Source organism: Vespa crabro, chromosome 14, assembly GCF_910589235.1.
Source record: "Vespa crabro chromosome 14, iyVesCrab1.2, whole genome shotgun sequence".
In the NCBI taxonomy this organism is placed as follows: Eukaryota; Metazoa; Arthropoda; class Insecta; order Hymenoptera; family Vespidae; genus Vespa; species Vespa crabro.
Window position 1 is genome coordinate 3,548,992 of NC_060968.1, and position 15,151 is coordinate 3,564,142.

Consider the following 15,151-nt stretch of genomic DNA (forward strand, 5'->3'; position numbering starts at 1 on the left):
AGATATTATTTAATATAAATATATAATACTTATATATATCTATATATTAATAAATAGAAAGACATTAAAGAAAAATCACTTTCTCTCTTCTGAATAATTAAAAGTCACAAAAATCATTTCAATTCGAGACAACAAAGGCTGATAATTATAAGAAAGTTTTTATTTAAAATGTCAAGACGACTCTTAAGTACACTGTTTTACGTCTCGACGTCGAGGACCTCGCCTCTCTTATTTACATAAAACTTTCGAATCACCGCGGAAAGCATTCTTAGAAAGCTGCCAATGCTTTTTCTCTTCTTGCACCTGAGAATCATAGAGTAGTCTATGCAATTCTTTCTTTTTTTCTTTTCTTTTTTTTTTCCTTCTTTTTTTCCTTTTTTCAAATTCTTCAACCGCCAACTCTACCTAAGATTTCAATACCTGGATTGAAAATTATCGAAGATTCTTGGAACTTGGACAAAGAGCAAGGTCACGTCAAGAGAAGATGGTACTTAACAAATTCCTAACTAAATTTCAAGAAACTGTTCAAGGAAGAGTTGAGTATTGACCGTCAAACAAATCATACATTTACGGTACATAAAAGATGTACTTACAAAAACTATTACAAACATTTTAAAATAACAATTCGCTGATGAGAAAATATTGGGAAAAAAAAGAAAGGAAAAAAGAAAAAGAAAGAAAGAAAGAAAGAAAGAAAAAGAAAAAGAAAAAGACACGTATTTTCTCCCAAAGATAAGTCTTTAATTTTAATCGAGCAAAGTTCACAGGAAATACGCCAAGAAAGATCTATCATGTGAAAAGAAAAGAGAGAGAGAAAAAAAAGAAAGGGAAAAAGACTGATTTCACAGTGAAAAAAAGAAGAAGAAGAAGAAGAAGAAAAAAGAAGAGGAAATAAGTAAGTAGGTACTTACAGTGGTGGTGACGTGGCAGGATGGGAACGTTCTCTTGAAATTCCCAACTAAAAGTTTCCACAATTTAATCTTTATCGCGGTCGCGTGACTCGTACATACATACATTTATATATACATACATACATACATACATACATACATACATACATATGAGATAGTCTAGTGAATTCCTGCGAACATTTTACAAGATCGTCTGGAATACCTTAAGAACGGTACTACTTGTATTGCGCCGGAAGTCTAAGGGGATAATTTCGTGTCGTCCGCTGAATAGAGGAGACTTTATTACCTAATATCACAATTTCCACTTTAAGACCGGTTTTCTATGATAGCTCTCACTATAAATAGAATACTCTGTGTGAATCCTTTCTTCCAAAGATTTTTAACTTCTTCCCTCTAATCAAATTTCCACTAAAATTTATAAATATATATAGATGTATGGATATAAATATATACATATATATATATATATATATATATATATATATATAAACAAATCGATTATATAAATATATAATAAATTTATTAACATGTAATATAATCAATTGCAAGTTTGTACATTCGTCATTAGAAAAAAAAAAAAAGAAGAAAAAAAATGTATAAGAAAATAACAAAGAAATACAATCAATTTTCAATTGTTCGATATATATGTATATATCTTATCAAGAATATAATTCGAAGATAACAATCAACAATGCTCGAAAAAGAATGAATAGCGAAAAAGAAAAAAGAAAAAAAAAAAAAAGTAAAGAAAGATCTTTCATCTTCATCGTCAATCTAGCGTGACTGAAGCAATCAAAAGAAACGCTATCTCCTTATTTTCTTATTAGATGGTACAAGAGAGAGAAAGATGGTGGATCCATCGTTAACAACAATGAACGGTATAACTTCATAACGGTTATACCGGAAGTTAATTTCACTCTAACAGACGAAAAGTATCGTAGTGTTAAAAGTTTAGTGTCACGATCTTTAAAGATGTTTCACGATTGAAGCCATGGTTATACCGTCGATATCTTCCACGAATTCCAAGTATTCCGCACGACGGAAAAGGTAATGAGAAGGCCGGTAAAGGGTGTGGTGGTAATGGTACTACTGATGATGATGGTGGTGACGATGGCAGAATGTGGGGAGATTCGAGAGGCGAGTTGAATTCCTCGTAATTAACGTGACGTCGACCCACTGACCCACTCGACTTATTCATTTTGGTTCGTTGCCAAGGAAAAAGAGTTTCGGCAATAGGTATCGTATACGTTAATAAAGATGTTCATCATCGTTCTAGGATATAGATAAATAAAAATATTTAAATATCTGTCAATATTTAAACAAAACGCTATATATATATATATATATATATACACACGTGCAAAACACCATAGAATTATCTGTTCAAAGTAACAAAAAGATTTTAGGATGAGACCAGTTGTCCTTCGGGATTCGAAGGACGACACCCTCGATAAAGAAAAAAAAAAAAAAGAAAATATCTGGTAGAGAATTCGACTCTGTCTTTTGCATGCTAATATCAACGATTTTGTAGTTCTGCTTCTCTCGAATACATGAGAATTCTTTTATCTCTCGTTTATACGACTCTTTAATATTTCTCTACGAAAGAATTTCATAAAAGTTAAATAAAAAAAAAAAAATATATATATATATATATATATACAGTAGAAAACCTTACGTTTATAGATTAGTGCATGTTGATAAAAAAAAAAAATATCAAGAACGCGAAACCTTTTAATAAAGAATTCTTGTTATTGAATGTTGACGAATTTAAGGTCTATATTCATGAGACCTTAGATGTCGCTTGTATTTCTTCAATTTTTAAATGATCCACTGAATTTTGTTATGAAAACGTATATGCAATTTTCTTGTCTATTTAAACATCGTTAAATGAATTAATTTGATCGAAATTAATTCATAAACAATAGAATAATTTTCATTTATATTTAACGTTGATCATTTTTACAACTTCAAATTTTCTTACCTGAAAAAAAAGTCACCAGTTATATATTAGCTTTTTAAAAGTAATCATATATATATATATATATATATATATATATATATATATAATAAAAAATAAAAAAACACAAGATATGTATCAATTAAAATTATCAGTCTAAATTATCAGAGTAATTATTAAAAAAAAGATATAGATATAAGAAAATGTCAAGGTATAAAGATTTAGCCTATCTAATTTTCCAATCAAAAGAAGAAGAAGAAGAAGAAGAAAAGGAAGAAAAAGAAGAAGAAAAATGTTGCTGTTAAAGGAAGTTAGACCTTTCCCACGCGACCTGTCCTCGAGACTTTTCTTTCCACGACCTAGGAACCTTGTTTGTACCTTTCTTGAAAATAATTCCCCTCCCCCTCCCACGTTCCCCCTCTCCACTTTTCTCTCGTCACAACACGTACGTATATATATATATATATATATATATATATATATATATATATATAAATGTATGTATGTATATACTGGTTCAAGTTGCGCAATGAGAATATTCGTGATTTCGCCTTCGCAGTCACGGTACAAAGGAGAACGAACGGAGGGAGTATCCTCTGTAGACGACCTGACCTCAAGACCTCGAATTGGCTCCTATCGATCCTCAAAGAGAGTATCCGTTCTCTAGTTGTTCGTCACTCAACGAACAAGTTCCTTCACCTCTGACTTAATAACATCATTATTTTCATTTTTATATTTTCACTGGCTATCCAATTTCATTAATAATTCATTACTGTTATATCATTATACCTAATGTCCAGTTGTATCTTTAAAATTAGATACAATGTATCAGTAAAATGTATTGTAATGAAAAGAGAAAAAAGGAAAAAAAAAGAAAAGAAAAGAAAAGAAAAGAAAAGAAAAGAAAAGAAAAACATTAAAAAGAGAAAAGAGACCACTATAATGAATCACTAGAGCCTTCGGCTCCATCTTCATTTCTCTTTTATATCTCTCTTATATACCAAGGCAACAATCGTTGACCTATAAAGGGCAGGTCAACGAAGCGTGGCAGACTTAACGTTAAACCAGCTCTCGTTTACATTCATACAACCGATCTAACCAACGTGCACGTCTGTTTCATCTTGAAGAGAATTCCTTTGATTTTTTTTTTTTTATAGACACCCAGATATTTACCTAAAAATTCATTGAATTTCTATATTAGCACATTGTTCCTAATCGAATTAGAAAGTCTTTTCAACGTATTCAATTAGTGATATGCATATATCTCGATGATAGATAAATAATCTAGATGATTATTTAATACCATCATTTTAAAGATCATTGAGGAAAAAGAAAGAAAGGAAAGAGGAGAAAAAAGAAACACAACACAGTAATAACAACAACAGCAACAACAAAAAGAAAGGAAATAAAGAAATACGTAGAATTAACGTTCCAATGTGAAACCAGGCGAAAGATCGTCCGTTTCCTTCGACACGATTCTTGGGAGCACCCCGAGAACAACGTGCCCGAGGGTCTCGACTCTCTCGCACAAGGTAGATAGTTAGGTAGTAGTAGGTAGTATTAATAATAGTCAGTATTAGTAGTAGTGATACAGGCGACACACGAAGGTAGTAGGTAGGGAGTGTCCGGACGAATCATGGAGCAAAAAGGACAGAGACTAAGGAAGAAGAAGAAGAAGAAGAAGAAGAAGTAGAAGGAAGAAGAAAAGACTAAAGAAAGAGAGAAAGAGAGGGGTCTGTGTGTTAAAGGAAGAGTGGGGTACGATCAGCGAAGTCTCACGCTTCACGAGCCGTTCTCAGTCTACGAGTATACCGGTAGAAGCTAGGAGTCTCTTTCGTTGCTTTCAAACGCTACGGTAGAACGCGCGTGCGCGTACAAATTCATACACATCCTCTCCATTTCATGTCTCTCTCCCTCTCTTTCTCTCTCTCTCTCTCTCTCTCTCTTTCTACGTGTTGTGCGTGTGTATGTGTGTGCGCGTGTTTATGTGAGAGTGCAATATCAATTGATTAAATGTATTAGAAACGTTAAAGCAGGTGAGGGTAAACCTAGCGATTAAAATTTTACATAGGAAGACAAAATTGTTCAGCAGGTCAGCCATTTTTCCTTTTCAGGGGTCCCCAATGTGGCCCACCAAGTGGAAGTACGACGTGTGCCTGCTACCGGCCGCGCCTTTGGATTCCTCAAAGTCCACCGTAGCAGCTCTCGAATTCCTATTGAAGTATCGGTCTGTATAATCTTCTCATCATTGTGTGTGTATGTGTGCGTGTGTGTGTATATGCGAACAATCTAATAGTGCGTTGCTCGAAGAGCAGACTCCTCGGTACGTGCCGCGAGTTTGCGATCACGAGGCTACACGTGCAGGAAGAGAGAGAGAAAGAGAGAGAAAGAGAGAAAGAGAAAGAGAGATTCTCTTTGAAGGAGACTACGCCACTGTGGAACGCCGCATACCGAAGAAAAGAGAGAGAGAGAGAGAGAGAGAGAGAGAAAGAGAGGGACAGAGAGTGGGAATTGGAGAGGGGAGGAGGTGGGGGAATAGAAAAGGTGCGAGCAAGTCGAAGGTAGGAACGTCGTATGAGACCGACGAGGACGAACGAGACGTTAAGAACGTGTAAGAGGAAGAGAGACAGAGGTAGGCAAGATTCAGAATAGAGTGGGGACCCGTAAGAAGGCGGCCATAATGGCCTGACGCCGATCTCAGCGAACAGCGGCTACAGCTGCTGCGAAATATCCAAGCGACTCTCTCTGCTTGCTTGCTTGCTTGCTTGCTTGAGTCCCGTCGGAGCACGCCTCTTATTTTGCAACTACTTGAATCCATCGTTGTCGTCGTCTTTGGAAAGTGGCTGCGTAATCGTGAGTGTAGTGCAACTCAGCACTTGGTATACCTACAATCTCTATCTCTTTTGTGTAAGTGTCTGGTTAAGTTTGTTGTGTATTATTAAGAGAGAGAGAGAGAGAGAGAGAGAGAGAGAGAGAGAGAGAGAGAGAGAGAGAGAAAGAGATTCCTTTCCTGATCTTTTCTTAAGTAATTGGAAGAAAATGGCAGAGTGATCCAGTGTTTCGTCTAAATTTGTGGTGACTTGAATACTCGATTGAGGAGTGTTCTGGTCCAATTACCTGCAAAGTTTCATTGGTATTAAATTATTAGAAATATTAAAAGAATGCGGGGTGCTAATCAAGAAACAGCTACACCGTACTGCCGGTGCAGAGTATTGTATCTTGGTAGTTCGGTACCTCATGCCAGTAAAGAAGGTTTGTTGGGTGTTCAAGAACCTTTGAGAGAATTATATCCAGAACAAGGAGCGTTGGGTGCTCGTGGGATTGACTCCTGGTTAAGTGTATGGAGCAACGGTTTGCTGTTGGAGAACGTCGATGAACATCGCAAGAAGGTCACCAGGTTCTTTCCTATTGAAGCACTTCACTATTGTGCTGCTGTGAGACATGTGAAGGGTGGTAACGGGGATTCCTCAACGACAAGATTTCTGCCTCTCGACTCGCCTTTCGCCAGGACGCCGAGCGCCAATCATCCGCCGCTCTTCGCGGCCGTCTTGAGAAGAACGACCGGTATCAAGGTCCTCGAATGTCATGCGTTCATTTGCAAGCGCGATATGGCGGCCAACGCCCTAGTGAGATGTTGTTTCCATGCTTATGCTGATAGTAGTTATGCTAAGGGATTAGAACCGTCAACAGGAACAACGAACGGAATGACAACTGGCAATCCTTCGAACAATAGTCTCTATCATACTTTGGGCGGGTCCAGCACGACTCTGGACAATCCACAGGCTAATCGTTTGGATGCTTCATCGACGGACGATCTTAGTCTTTACAATGGTGATGAGAATCATAAGGTTTGGGCTAGGGGTCGTGACGAGATGGACGGTGTCTATCAAGAACAAGGAACGTTGAGGAGTACTAAAGGTTCCAGACCGCGGCAATTGGTTGCACCACCTCCTCCACCGCCACCACCACCTCCTCCACCTTCTCAACCTTTGCTAGTCGAGGAATCTACTTCTTCTGCTACCAGGAGAAAAACTAATAAAAAATTGAAGAAGTTGAAGACTCGAGCGTTGCACGAAGACGCGATACAGCAGCAGCATCATCAGGTACATCAAGGGATATATACCAACGGCCACGGTCATCATACTCTTGGACATCCAATTAGACAACAACATTATCATCCACATCCATTACCACCTAGTAGTCGATCCGTTGCTGGAACTTTAGCTAGACCAGCACCTGTCTTACTGGTACCAGCCGCTACACTACCGAGAAAAGGACATCAACATCATCCCAGAGGACTAAGACCGATTCCAGCAGCAGCACCAATTGTTCCAGTTTACGCTCCACTCCCAGTAGTTCCACCTCCTGTCGCAGCGGCCATTTATCCAAGCGGAACATATGGGACTGCCGGTAACAGAGGTAAAAGGCATTCCGAAGTAGAAGGCTCTACTCTAGGTGCTTCTAGAAGATTAGCAGCCTCCCACGCCGATTTAACATCAACCGAGCTTGGAAAATCGGCTGATAGTCCGGAAAACGAGTCACGATTTGGTACCGGGATTTACCGGCGGAAAGGTCACTTGAACGAACGGGCCTTTTCTTACAGCATTCGCGCGGAACACCGTAGCAGGAGTCACGGTAGTTTAGCTTCTTTGGGTTTCAGTGCGCAGAACGGTAACGCATTGCCCAAAGAGGAAAAGAAGGATCGAGAGATAGCTCAACTGGTGGCAGGATTAAATTTAGATGAAAATCCAAATGATCGAGTTCAACCTGTACCAACTTCTAGAGCTGGACCATATTCTCATCATCATCATCAGCAACAACAACAGCAACTACATCAACAGCCACAACAACATATGCAACCTTTACCTAGGCCACGACCTCGTTAGGTACATTTAGCTTACGTCAATCGTTTCACATATCCCTCAACGTCGACGTTCTTGTTTCTTGCGTTTATTTTCGATCGAGTTACGCTATGGATCAAGCTGCTATTGGACCGAAGCAACATTCTGCTTCGACGTGGGCGTCTTCTTTTGTGGCATTCAAGCGGAACAGCTTAGCAGAGGTTATCATGCTGTCCCAAGTACACTATTGCTACTGCTAGTCGATCAAACTGATTTCACATTCGATCATTCGAGATAGCCTGGAAAGAAAATAATACAGTAGTTATCGGAAAGTGGACTGATAATACGAGTAGGTTATTCCTATAAATAAAAATAATAACACATGATCGATTTGGATCAATGAGACACTGTTTTAAATCTCCAGATGACGTAACAATCTTTAGACCCTAGGGAAACGAGCAAGGACTAATTAGACGAGCCAGGATTAATTATTGTCAATTTTACAAAGAAGGTGGATCATTCTGTTGGTTCAAGCTCAATAGATGAAGACACGGAGCATCTAAGAGCTACCCCCTATCTCGTAACGTTTCCTTTGAGAAAATGTCTCTGTTGTTTTACAGTGGTTACTATAGTTATCATCGAATATCAAATTATTTCATTACGTATTGATTTTACATATATACATACATACATACATACGTATGTATTTATGTAATTTCATTATTAAAGATACATCCCTTATTTCAATTGTGTTATTGTATCTTTTCCTTTTTTTTTTTTTTTTTGCTTATGCGAGGAGGACCAACATCGTAATCCTGTGCCAAAACTTTATTTTTTTTTTTAAACAAATGGTACATCTGTTCCGTAAATAAATAAATAAATAAATAAATAAATAAATAAATAAATAAAATAGGAAATCGAGTGTGATCATGAGCTAACTTTTTTTATTTATCTAATCGCAAGTGCCAGAGAAAGAGAGAGAGAGAGAGAGAGAGAGAGAGAGAGAGAGAGAGAGAGAGAGAGAGAGAGAGAGAGAGAGAGAGAGGGAGAGAGAGAGAGAGAGAGAGAGATAGGATCATTCTGTACTAAATTAAATAATTAAATAAAAAAAAGAAAATATGAAATTCGCGATTGTTCGCTTCGTACGATCGTGTGAAAAAAAACAGAGAAAGGTAAAGAAGGAATCACGCGTGAACGTGGATCATAAATATTTATCGTACAACGTTAACATAAAAAAGAAAGAGCAAGGGAGAGCGAGAGAGAGAGAGAGAGAGAGAGAGAAAGAAAGAGAGAGAGAGGAAGAAAAAAAAACACATATTGAATTTCTTAACGCTGTTTCTCTAGTCGCGGCTTACATGACTTTATACGGTGACTTGCGAAACTATTTTCTCGTTGCGAACGAACGAATCTACGAGAAAAAGAAGATAAATAGATAAAAAGAGATGGATAGATAGATAGATTACGTAAAATAAATACATATATATGCGTATGTATATATGTATATATATATATATGTATGTATATATATATTTACGTAAGTGTATATATGTATAAATACATTTACATGAATATTCTGTGAGTATATTGTGTATATATATATATATATATATAAATATATATATACACACACACACACATATATATATAAATATATGGATACATACATACTTGTGTGTGTGTATATATATATATATATATATATATATATATATATATATATATTATATATATATATATATATATATATATATTATATATATATATATATATTGAGAAGATTTCAGAGGGATCACGTGACAATAGACAATATGCTTTACATTTATGCACATTATTATATAACGCTATTTTTATTTTTCTTTTCTATTTTTTTTTTTTGTTTTTTATTTCTTTTTCTTTTTATCCACCAAATAATAAGAATCGAAACTAATGAGAAGCATGCCATTGATTAGAGTTCATCCGTTAATTCATCGATAGAATCGAAGAACCTAAATGGATTCGATGAACGCATTATATTAAGAGACTATATCGAATAAATGTATATTTTATGATATAAATATATCAATATATATATATATATATATATATATATATATATATATGTGTATATGTATGTATGTATGTATTATAACTTTAACTTTTTCACCAAAAATAGGAATCGTTTTTTTTATTTTGTTTTTTTTTTTTTTTTTTTTCTTTTTTTTTCTTTGTTCGTCGTCGAGAGAAAAGGAAGGACAAAATTTAAATGATAAATAAATGTCGAAGGAATGAATGAATAATTAAATAAAACTAACGAACAATTTATCTCACGTACGTGATCGATCGTTAAAAAACTGCATTTTTTATGAGATACGATGCACGATGATGCATTTCTTAAAAGAAGCAGAAGCGACGACATTCATAACAGGAAATCGTTGATTATTCGACAACTCATCTAATCCATTGTATGCCAACAACGACATCAAGAATGATCTACGAGGAAGAATCAGTAAGATAATTAAATATAAATTATATATTAAAAAAAGGAAAGAAGAATTATTTCTTCTTAAAGAAAAAAAAAAAAAAAAAAAAAAAAAAAAAAAAAAAGAAAGAAAGAAAGTATATTGAGAATCGATCGATCGATCGATTGGATAGATAAATCGTATCGATAGATCCTGCATATCAATAGAATCACTTTTTCATACTTGCCTTTTATGCAACGTCCTTTCACTCAGGACAAAATCGATTGTGCTTCGTACGTTTGTTATTGATTGCGAAAGGGATTAAAAAAAAAAAAAAAGAAATAGAAAGAAGGAAAAAGAAAGAAAGAAAGATAGAAAGATCATACGAGAGAGATCCTTCTTGATCTTTTCTATTCCTTTTTTTCTTCTTTTCCTTGTATTTTCTTTTAACTTACTTTTTTTTTCTTTTTTTTTTTTTTTTTGAAACAATTCCATTTTATTCCTTTTTTAAATCATAAAGAGTCCTATTAGTTGATGAACGTAATTAGGTAGGGCCAATTTTGAATGAATTAATGAATCGATTAATTGAAAAAAATTGATAAAAGGAAAAAAATTAATAAACATTGCCTAATCACGTAAATATGTTGTGTAACGTCCTCCTATTATGTATGTGTGAATATGTGAGAGTGAAAGAAGATGTATGTAATATCTATTCTTGTATATCCAAGAAAAACGAGCACCGATAGGAATGTGCCATTGGAGAACTCAACGTAAGACTCGTTTATGTTTATAAAGCTGCGTTTCCAATAATGATAATAATTATGACGATGACAATGATAATAATAATAATGATGATGATGATGATGACGATGATGATGATAATGATGATGATTCACGTATGGGAAAAACAAATTATTGCAAATGTTTTTCTACGAGGTGTCCCTCGTTTTATCTCGATCTTTTTTTCTTTTTCTTATTCTATTACAACATGTCGATCCTTTTTCTCGTCGACCTTGTTGTTTATACGTTAAACGCGTGTATAATTAATAACTTACGATAGTAAAATATATATATATATATATATATTTTATATATATATAATATGTATATATATATATATATATACATACACACACATACATACACCACACAAAGTCGAGGATATTTTATGAACGAATTACTTTATATTGTACGCGCGTTTTGCCCTAAGAAATAAATAATATTAATTGCGTATAATTTCATTATCCTGTGAAACTATCCCTTTAACAAGAATTTATGAAAATGTTTATATATATATATATATATATATATATATATATATATATATATATAAACAAAGAAACGAACAAAAAGAGAAATATTGGTACAGATGTTGCGAAAATGAAAATAAAAATTCGCAAAATCTTTGAAAATAAAAATATTGCCATAATCTCATTTTAATATCATTGCAGTATATCCATTGAAAATAATCCGTTAGTACGATAAAAAAAAAAAAGAAAAAAAGGAAAAAGAAAGAAAGAAAACATGAAGAAGATTGGTCCAGATGGAAACTGCGAATTGAAACAAGATGATAATTCAGAAAAGAAGGTAAGTACTTCAGTAATGAAGCAAAGAAAAACTTCTTCCTTTCAGAAAAGACATAATGAAACGTAATCTGTCTCGACAATATAGACCACTGAATCATAAGTGCAAAAGAAAAATGAAGAAAGAAAGAAATAATCGTTTCTCTTACATTTCATTCGTTCAATGCCATTCGAAAAATCTACGAACTTAATAATAATCCACATATCACGTATATATCGTATACGTATAGATCAGAATTAAAATACAATGGCATAACTCTGTCATGTGACAATCCACAATATATGTAATTATATAATTGAAAAATTATACAACTCATTATTTGCTTTACAATTTATCATTATAAAAACATACTATCGGGTTGACAGCTGAAGATTAGATTAGCGAAGGATGGCATAATTTTGTAAAAAGAAAAAGAAAAAAAAAAAAAAAAAAAAAAAATAAGAAAAGAAAGAAAGAAAGAAAGAAAGAAAAATAAACATGATTAATAAAGTCATTTAAAGGCGTAACTTTCATCGCACTTTCCACCACGATTTCTGAACATTTCTAATTACTTTCTATTAGACTAAATACAATAGAATCAAATTATATTATATGTATATATATATATATATATTTTTTTTTTTCTATACAATGATAAAAGATAGAGAGAGAATAGATAATGGTAGAGGTCTAACTTACCGATATCAATGAATAACTTTTATACTTTTTAATATTCTTCTTTTTTTTTTTTTTTTTTTTTTTTTTAATACAAAAATGACGTTTATAGTCAACATGAAATATCGATAGAAGGGTATCGATAACTCTGCTTTATGCCTTTCCCGTTTCAACGAAGTACCTGCACGTGTTGCCATGCGTATAATGGATGAGTATAAATTGTGCCGAGCGATGATTATAGTTCACCATCGTGACCTTAACATTGAAATTGTAATCAAAACGTTAGGCTAATGTAGCGAACAGCAGCGGTGCTCAGCGTTCGAAATACTTCTGAATTACAGTTATATATATTACCTACATAATTTACAGTTATATATATATATATATAAATTCAATTATAAAGGAATCAGGTCGTAAGTGAAATTAGTTTATCATAAGTATCGACTTTGTTTCAATCGATTCTAATGGTTATCTATTATCATTTCTATATATAAAATCACACGTTTTATAATTAGATAACTCACATTGTTATTTAATCAATGAGAGATATATCAGTATAATAAACCAGGTAATAAACTTTTACCAAATTAACTTTCATATTTTTCAAGAGAAAGAATCTGAAAAAGGAAAAGAAAATAACAGTTAAGTTGTTATATATATATATATATATAGAAAAAAAATCATTTTATTTATGACAAAATTACCTATACAAATGTTTTTCTTTCTTAAATTCTCTCATATACATCTTGAAGGCGTCATTCCGATAGAAAGGATTAATATTAATGTCCCTTCCCGTTGTTTCTATACGTCAACAAATCTTTATCTTTGTATTCCTTCATGGATTCGCTTCGTGTTTTCCCCGAAGTGACAATCGCTCGATCAGGCGTTCCTTTTCGAAGGAAGCAGACTGTGTAATTGCATCACGCATCGTCATGACTGGTAAGAGAGCTTTCACGAGATGTCTTGAATAAGATACTTAAGGACGATATAGTCGTTAAAAGGAGATCTGAGAAAAAGAACAAAACGTGATAATTAAGGATGCTACTCGTTGAAAAAGACAAGAATAAATACGGTTGTTGTTGTTATTGTTGTTGTTCTCATTAAGAAGACGTCATTCGTGATAAATAAAAGTAAGTTTACGTAATAAATAAATAAAGAAATTTATCATAGCAAATGAGTACGATAATGATAAAAATTAATGAATGATAAAAAGAATGTACGTGATTGGAAAACAATATGTAAATAATATATATATATATATGTAATAATGTACTGTAAGGTAAGTGAGTTTATAAAATGTCGAACAACATAGAACTAAGTAAAATTTCTATATATATAAAAAAAAAAAAAAAAAAAAAAGAAACAAAACAAAACAAAAAACTAAGACACATTAGTGCCAGTCTCCTATACGCGCTATATTTTCTCAAGCTTTGCGTATTCTTTTAGTTAAGATTTTACGAATTAACGGTTTCTACGAGAGATGTAAATGGATGATAAGTAGTACCTTGTTAAACCTGATATGCTTTTTCTTCTACAAAATTTACGAACTGGTAAACGTCGTCGAAGCTTACAAACTCGGTAAATTATTGAACTAAGAAAGAAAGAAAGAGAAAAAAAAACAAAAAAAAAAAGAAGAAAAGAAGAAAAGAAAACGAAAAAAAAGCTTTCACGAAATTTACGACTATTTTTTACAATTATTAATTTCCATGAATTCATCTTTATGACCTATCAATAGTCATAGAGTAACAAATAATTAAATTCACCGAAAAGAAATTACAAGAAGCGAAAAGACATTTTATCAGAATGTTAAATTGCTATTTTTTTTTTTTTTTGTTTCTTCGTTATATAAGAACTTTCACGTGTCTTTGCCTAAAGCAATTATGACATTAAGCTAGGAAAGAAGAAGATCTTTTAAGGATGATGAACATTTATCTTTTCTTTTTGTTTTTTTTTTCTTTTTTTGTTTTCTTTTTATTCTACCATGTAAATCCCATCTGTGTACGTCTTGGAGACGACTATTGAAAAGTTACGTCCTTATACTTCCTTGTTTGAACGCACGTTACCAACAGCAGCCATCTGTCGTTCTTCGAATATTCCATTCCCATATGAAAATAACTGCTAAACATAGATACGAATCATGCTGGCAGGTTCACATAAATCCTACTTGTATATAATAACGATATATATTAACTTGCGGTAAAATTCAATATGTTTTATATGTATACGCATACTCGACAACTGTTCGTATCGACAATGATTCATTATTATATCCCTTCTCCACCCCCTCTCCATTCCCCCCCCCTCCCCCCTACCGTCCTCTCATTTCAATTATTCCCTTTAAAATTTCTTATTAAAATACTCGATTATATACGTAATAGATATGACGAAAGAATTAATCCGATTATATTATATTCTATTGATGGAATAATATTTACGATGAAATTATTCAACGTGACGCGATAATTATCTTCTTAAAAATGAAATTTATCATTATGTCAGTCGAAATAACGTAGAAATAAATTACGGAGGTAAGTTTGATTGAGAATCACTGAGAGATCAGAAGGGTAGGGTTAAATTCATCGGTCGAATGTTTGAGGAAAAGGATGAATTTCGTTCGAAGTTCATCCTCTAAGTGTATACTTAAAGAGAGGAGAAGAAGAAGAAGAAGAAGAAGAAGAAGAAGAATAAAAAGAAAAAGAAAAGAAAAGAAAAGAAAAGAAAAGGATAGCTCTCTCGCATGGTTGGAATAACAGTACTCTCACGTTG

At 33.4% G+C, this 15,151-nt stretch overlaps 2 protein-coding genes across 4 annotated transcripts in view; both read left to right on the top strand.

Moving 5' to 3' along the window:
* The first annotated feature begins 5,088 nt into the window (after window positions 1–5,088).
* Window positions 5,089–8,730, top strand: LOC124429001. Of its 2 annotated transcripts, XR_006943359.1 has the most exons (2): window positions 5,089–8,058; window positions 8,134–8,730. XR_006943359.1 is itself a non-coding variant. In XM_046973658.1 (1 exon), exon 1 carries the CDS (start codon window positions 6,030–6,032, stop codon window positions 7,752–7,754), a length of 1,725 nt encoding a protein of 574 aa, XP_046829614.1. In that variant the 5' UTR covers window positions 5,089–6,029; the 3' UTR covers window positions 7,755–8,730. The 2 variants fall into 2 exon arrangements, 1 of the variants encoding a protein (XP_046829614.1); XM_046973658.1 differs by having other exon boundaries at window positions 5,089–8,730.
* A 4,454-nt stretch (window positions 8,731–13,184) lies between these two features.
* LOC124429000 overlaps window positions 13,185–15,151 on the top strand; it is an 11,487-nt gene continuing 9,520 nt past the window's right edge. The window contains exon 1 of one of the 2 annotated variants that reach the window (XM_046973656.1): window positions 13,185–13,515. The gene's annotated coding sequence lies outside the window, so the exon portion shown is untranslated. The remainder of the gene's footprint in view (window positions 13,516–15,151) is intronic. The other variant, XM_046973657.1, reaches the window with a different exon arrangement.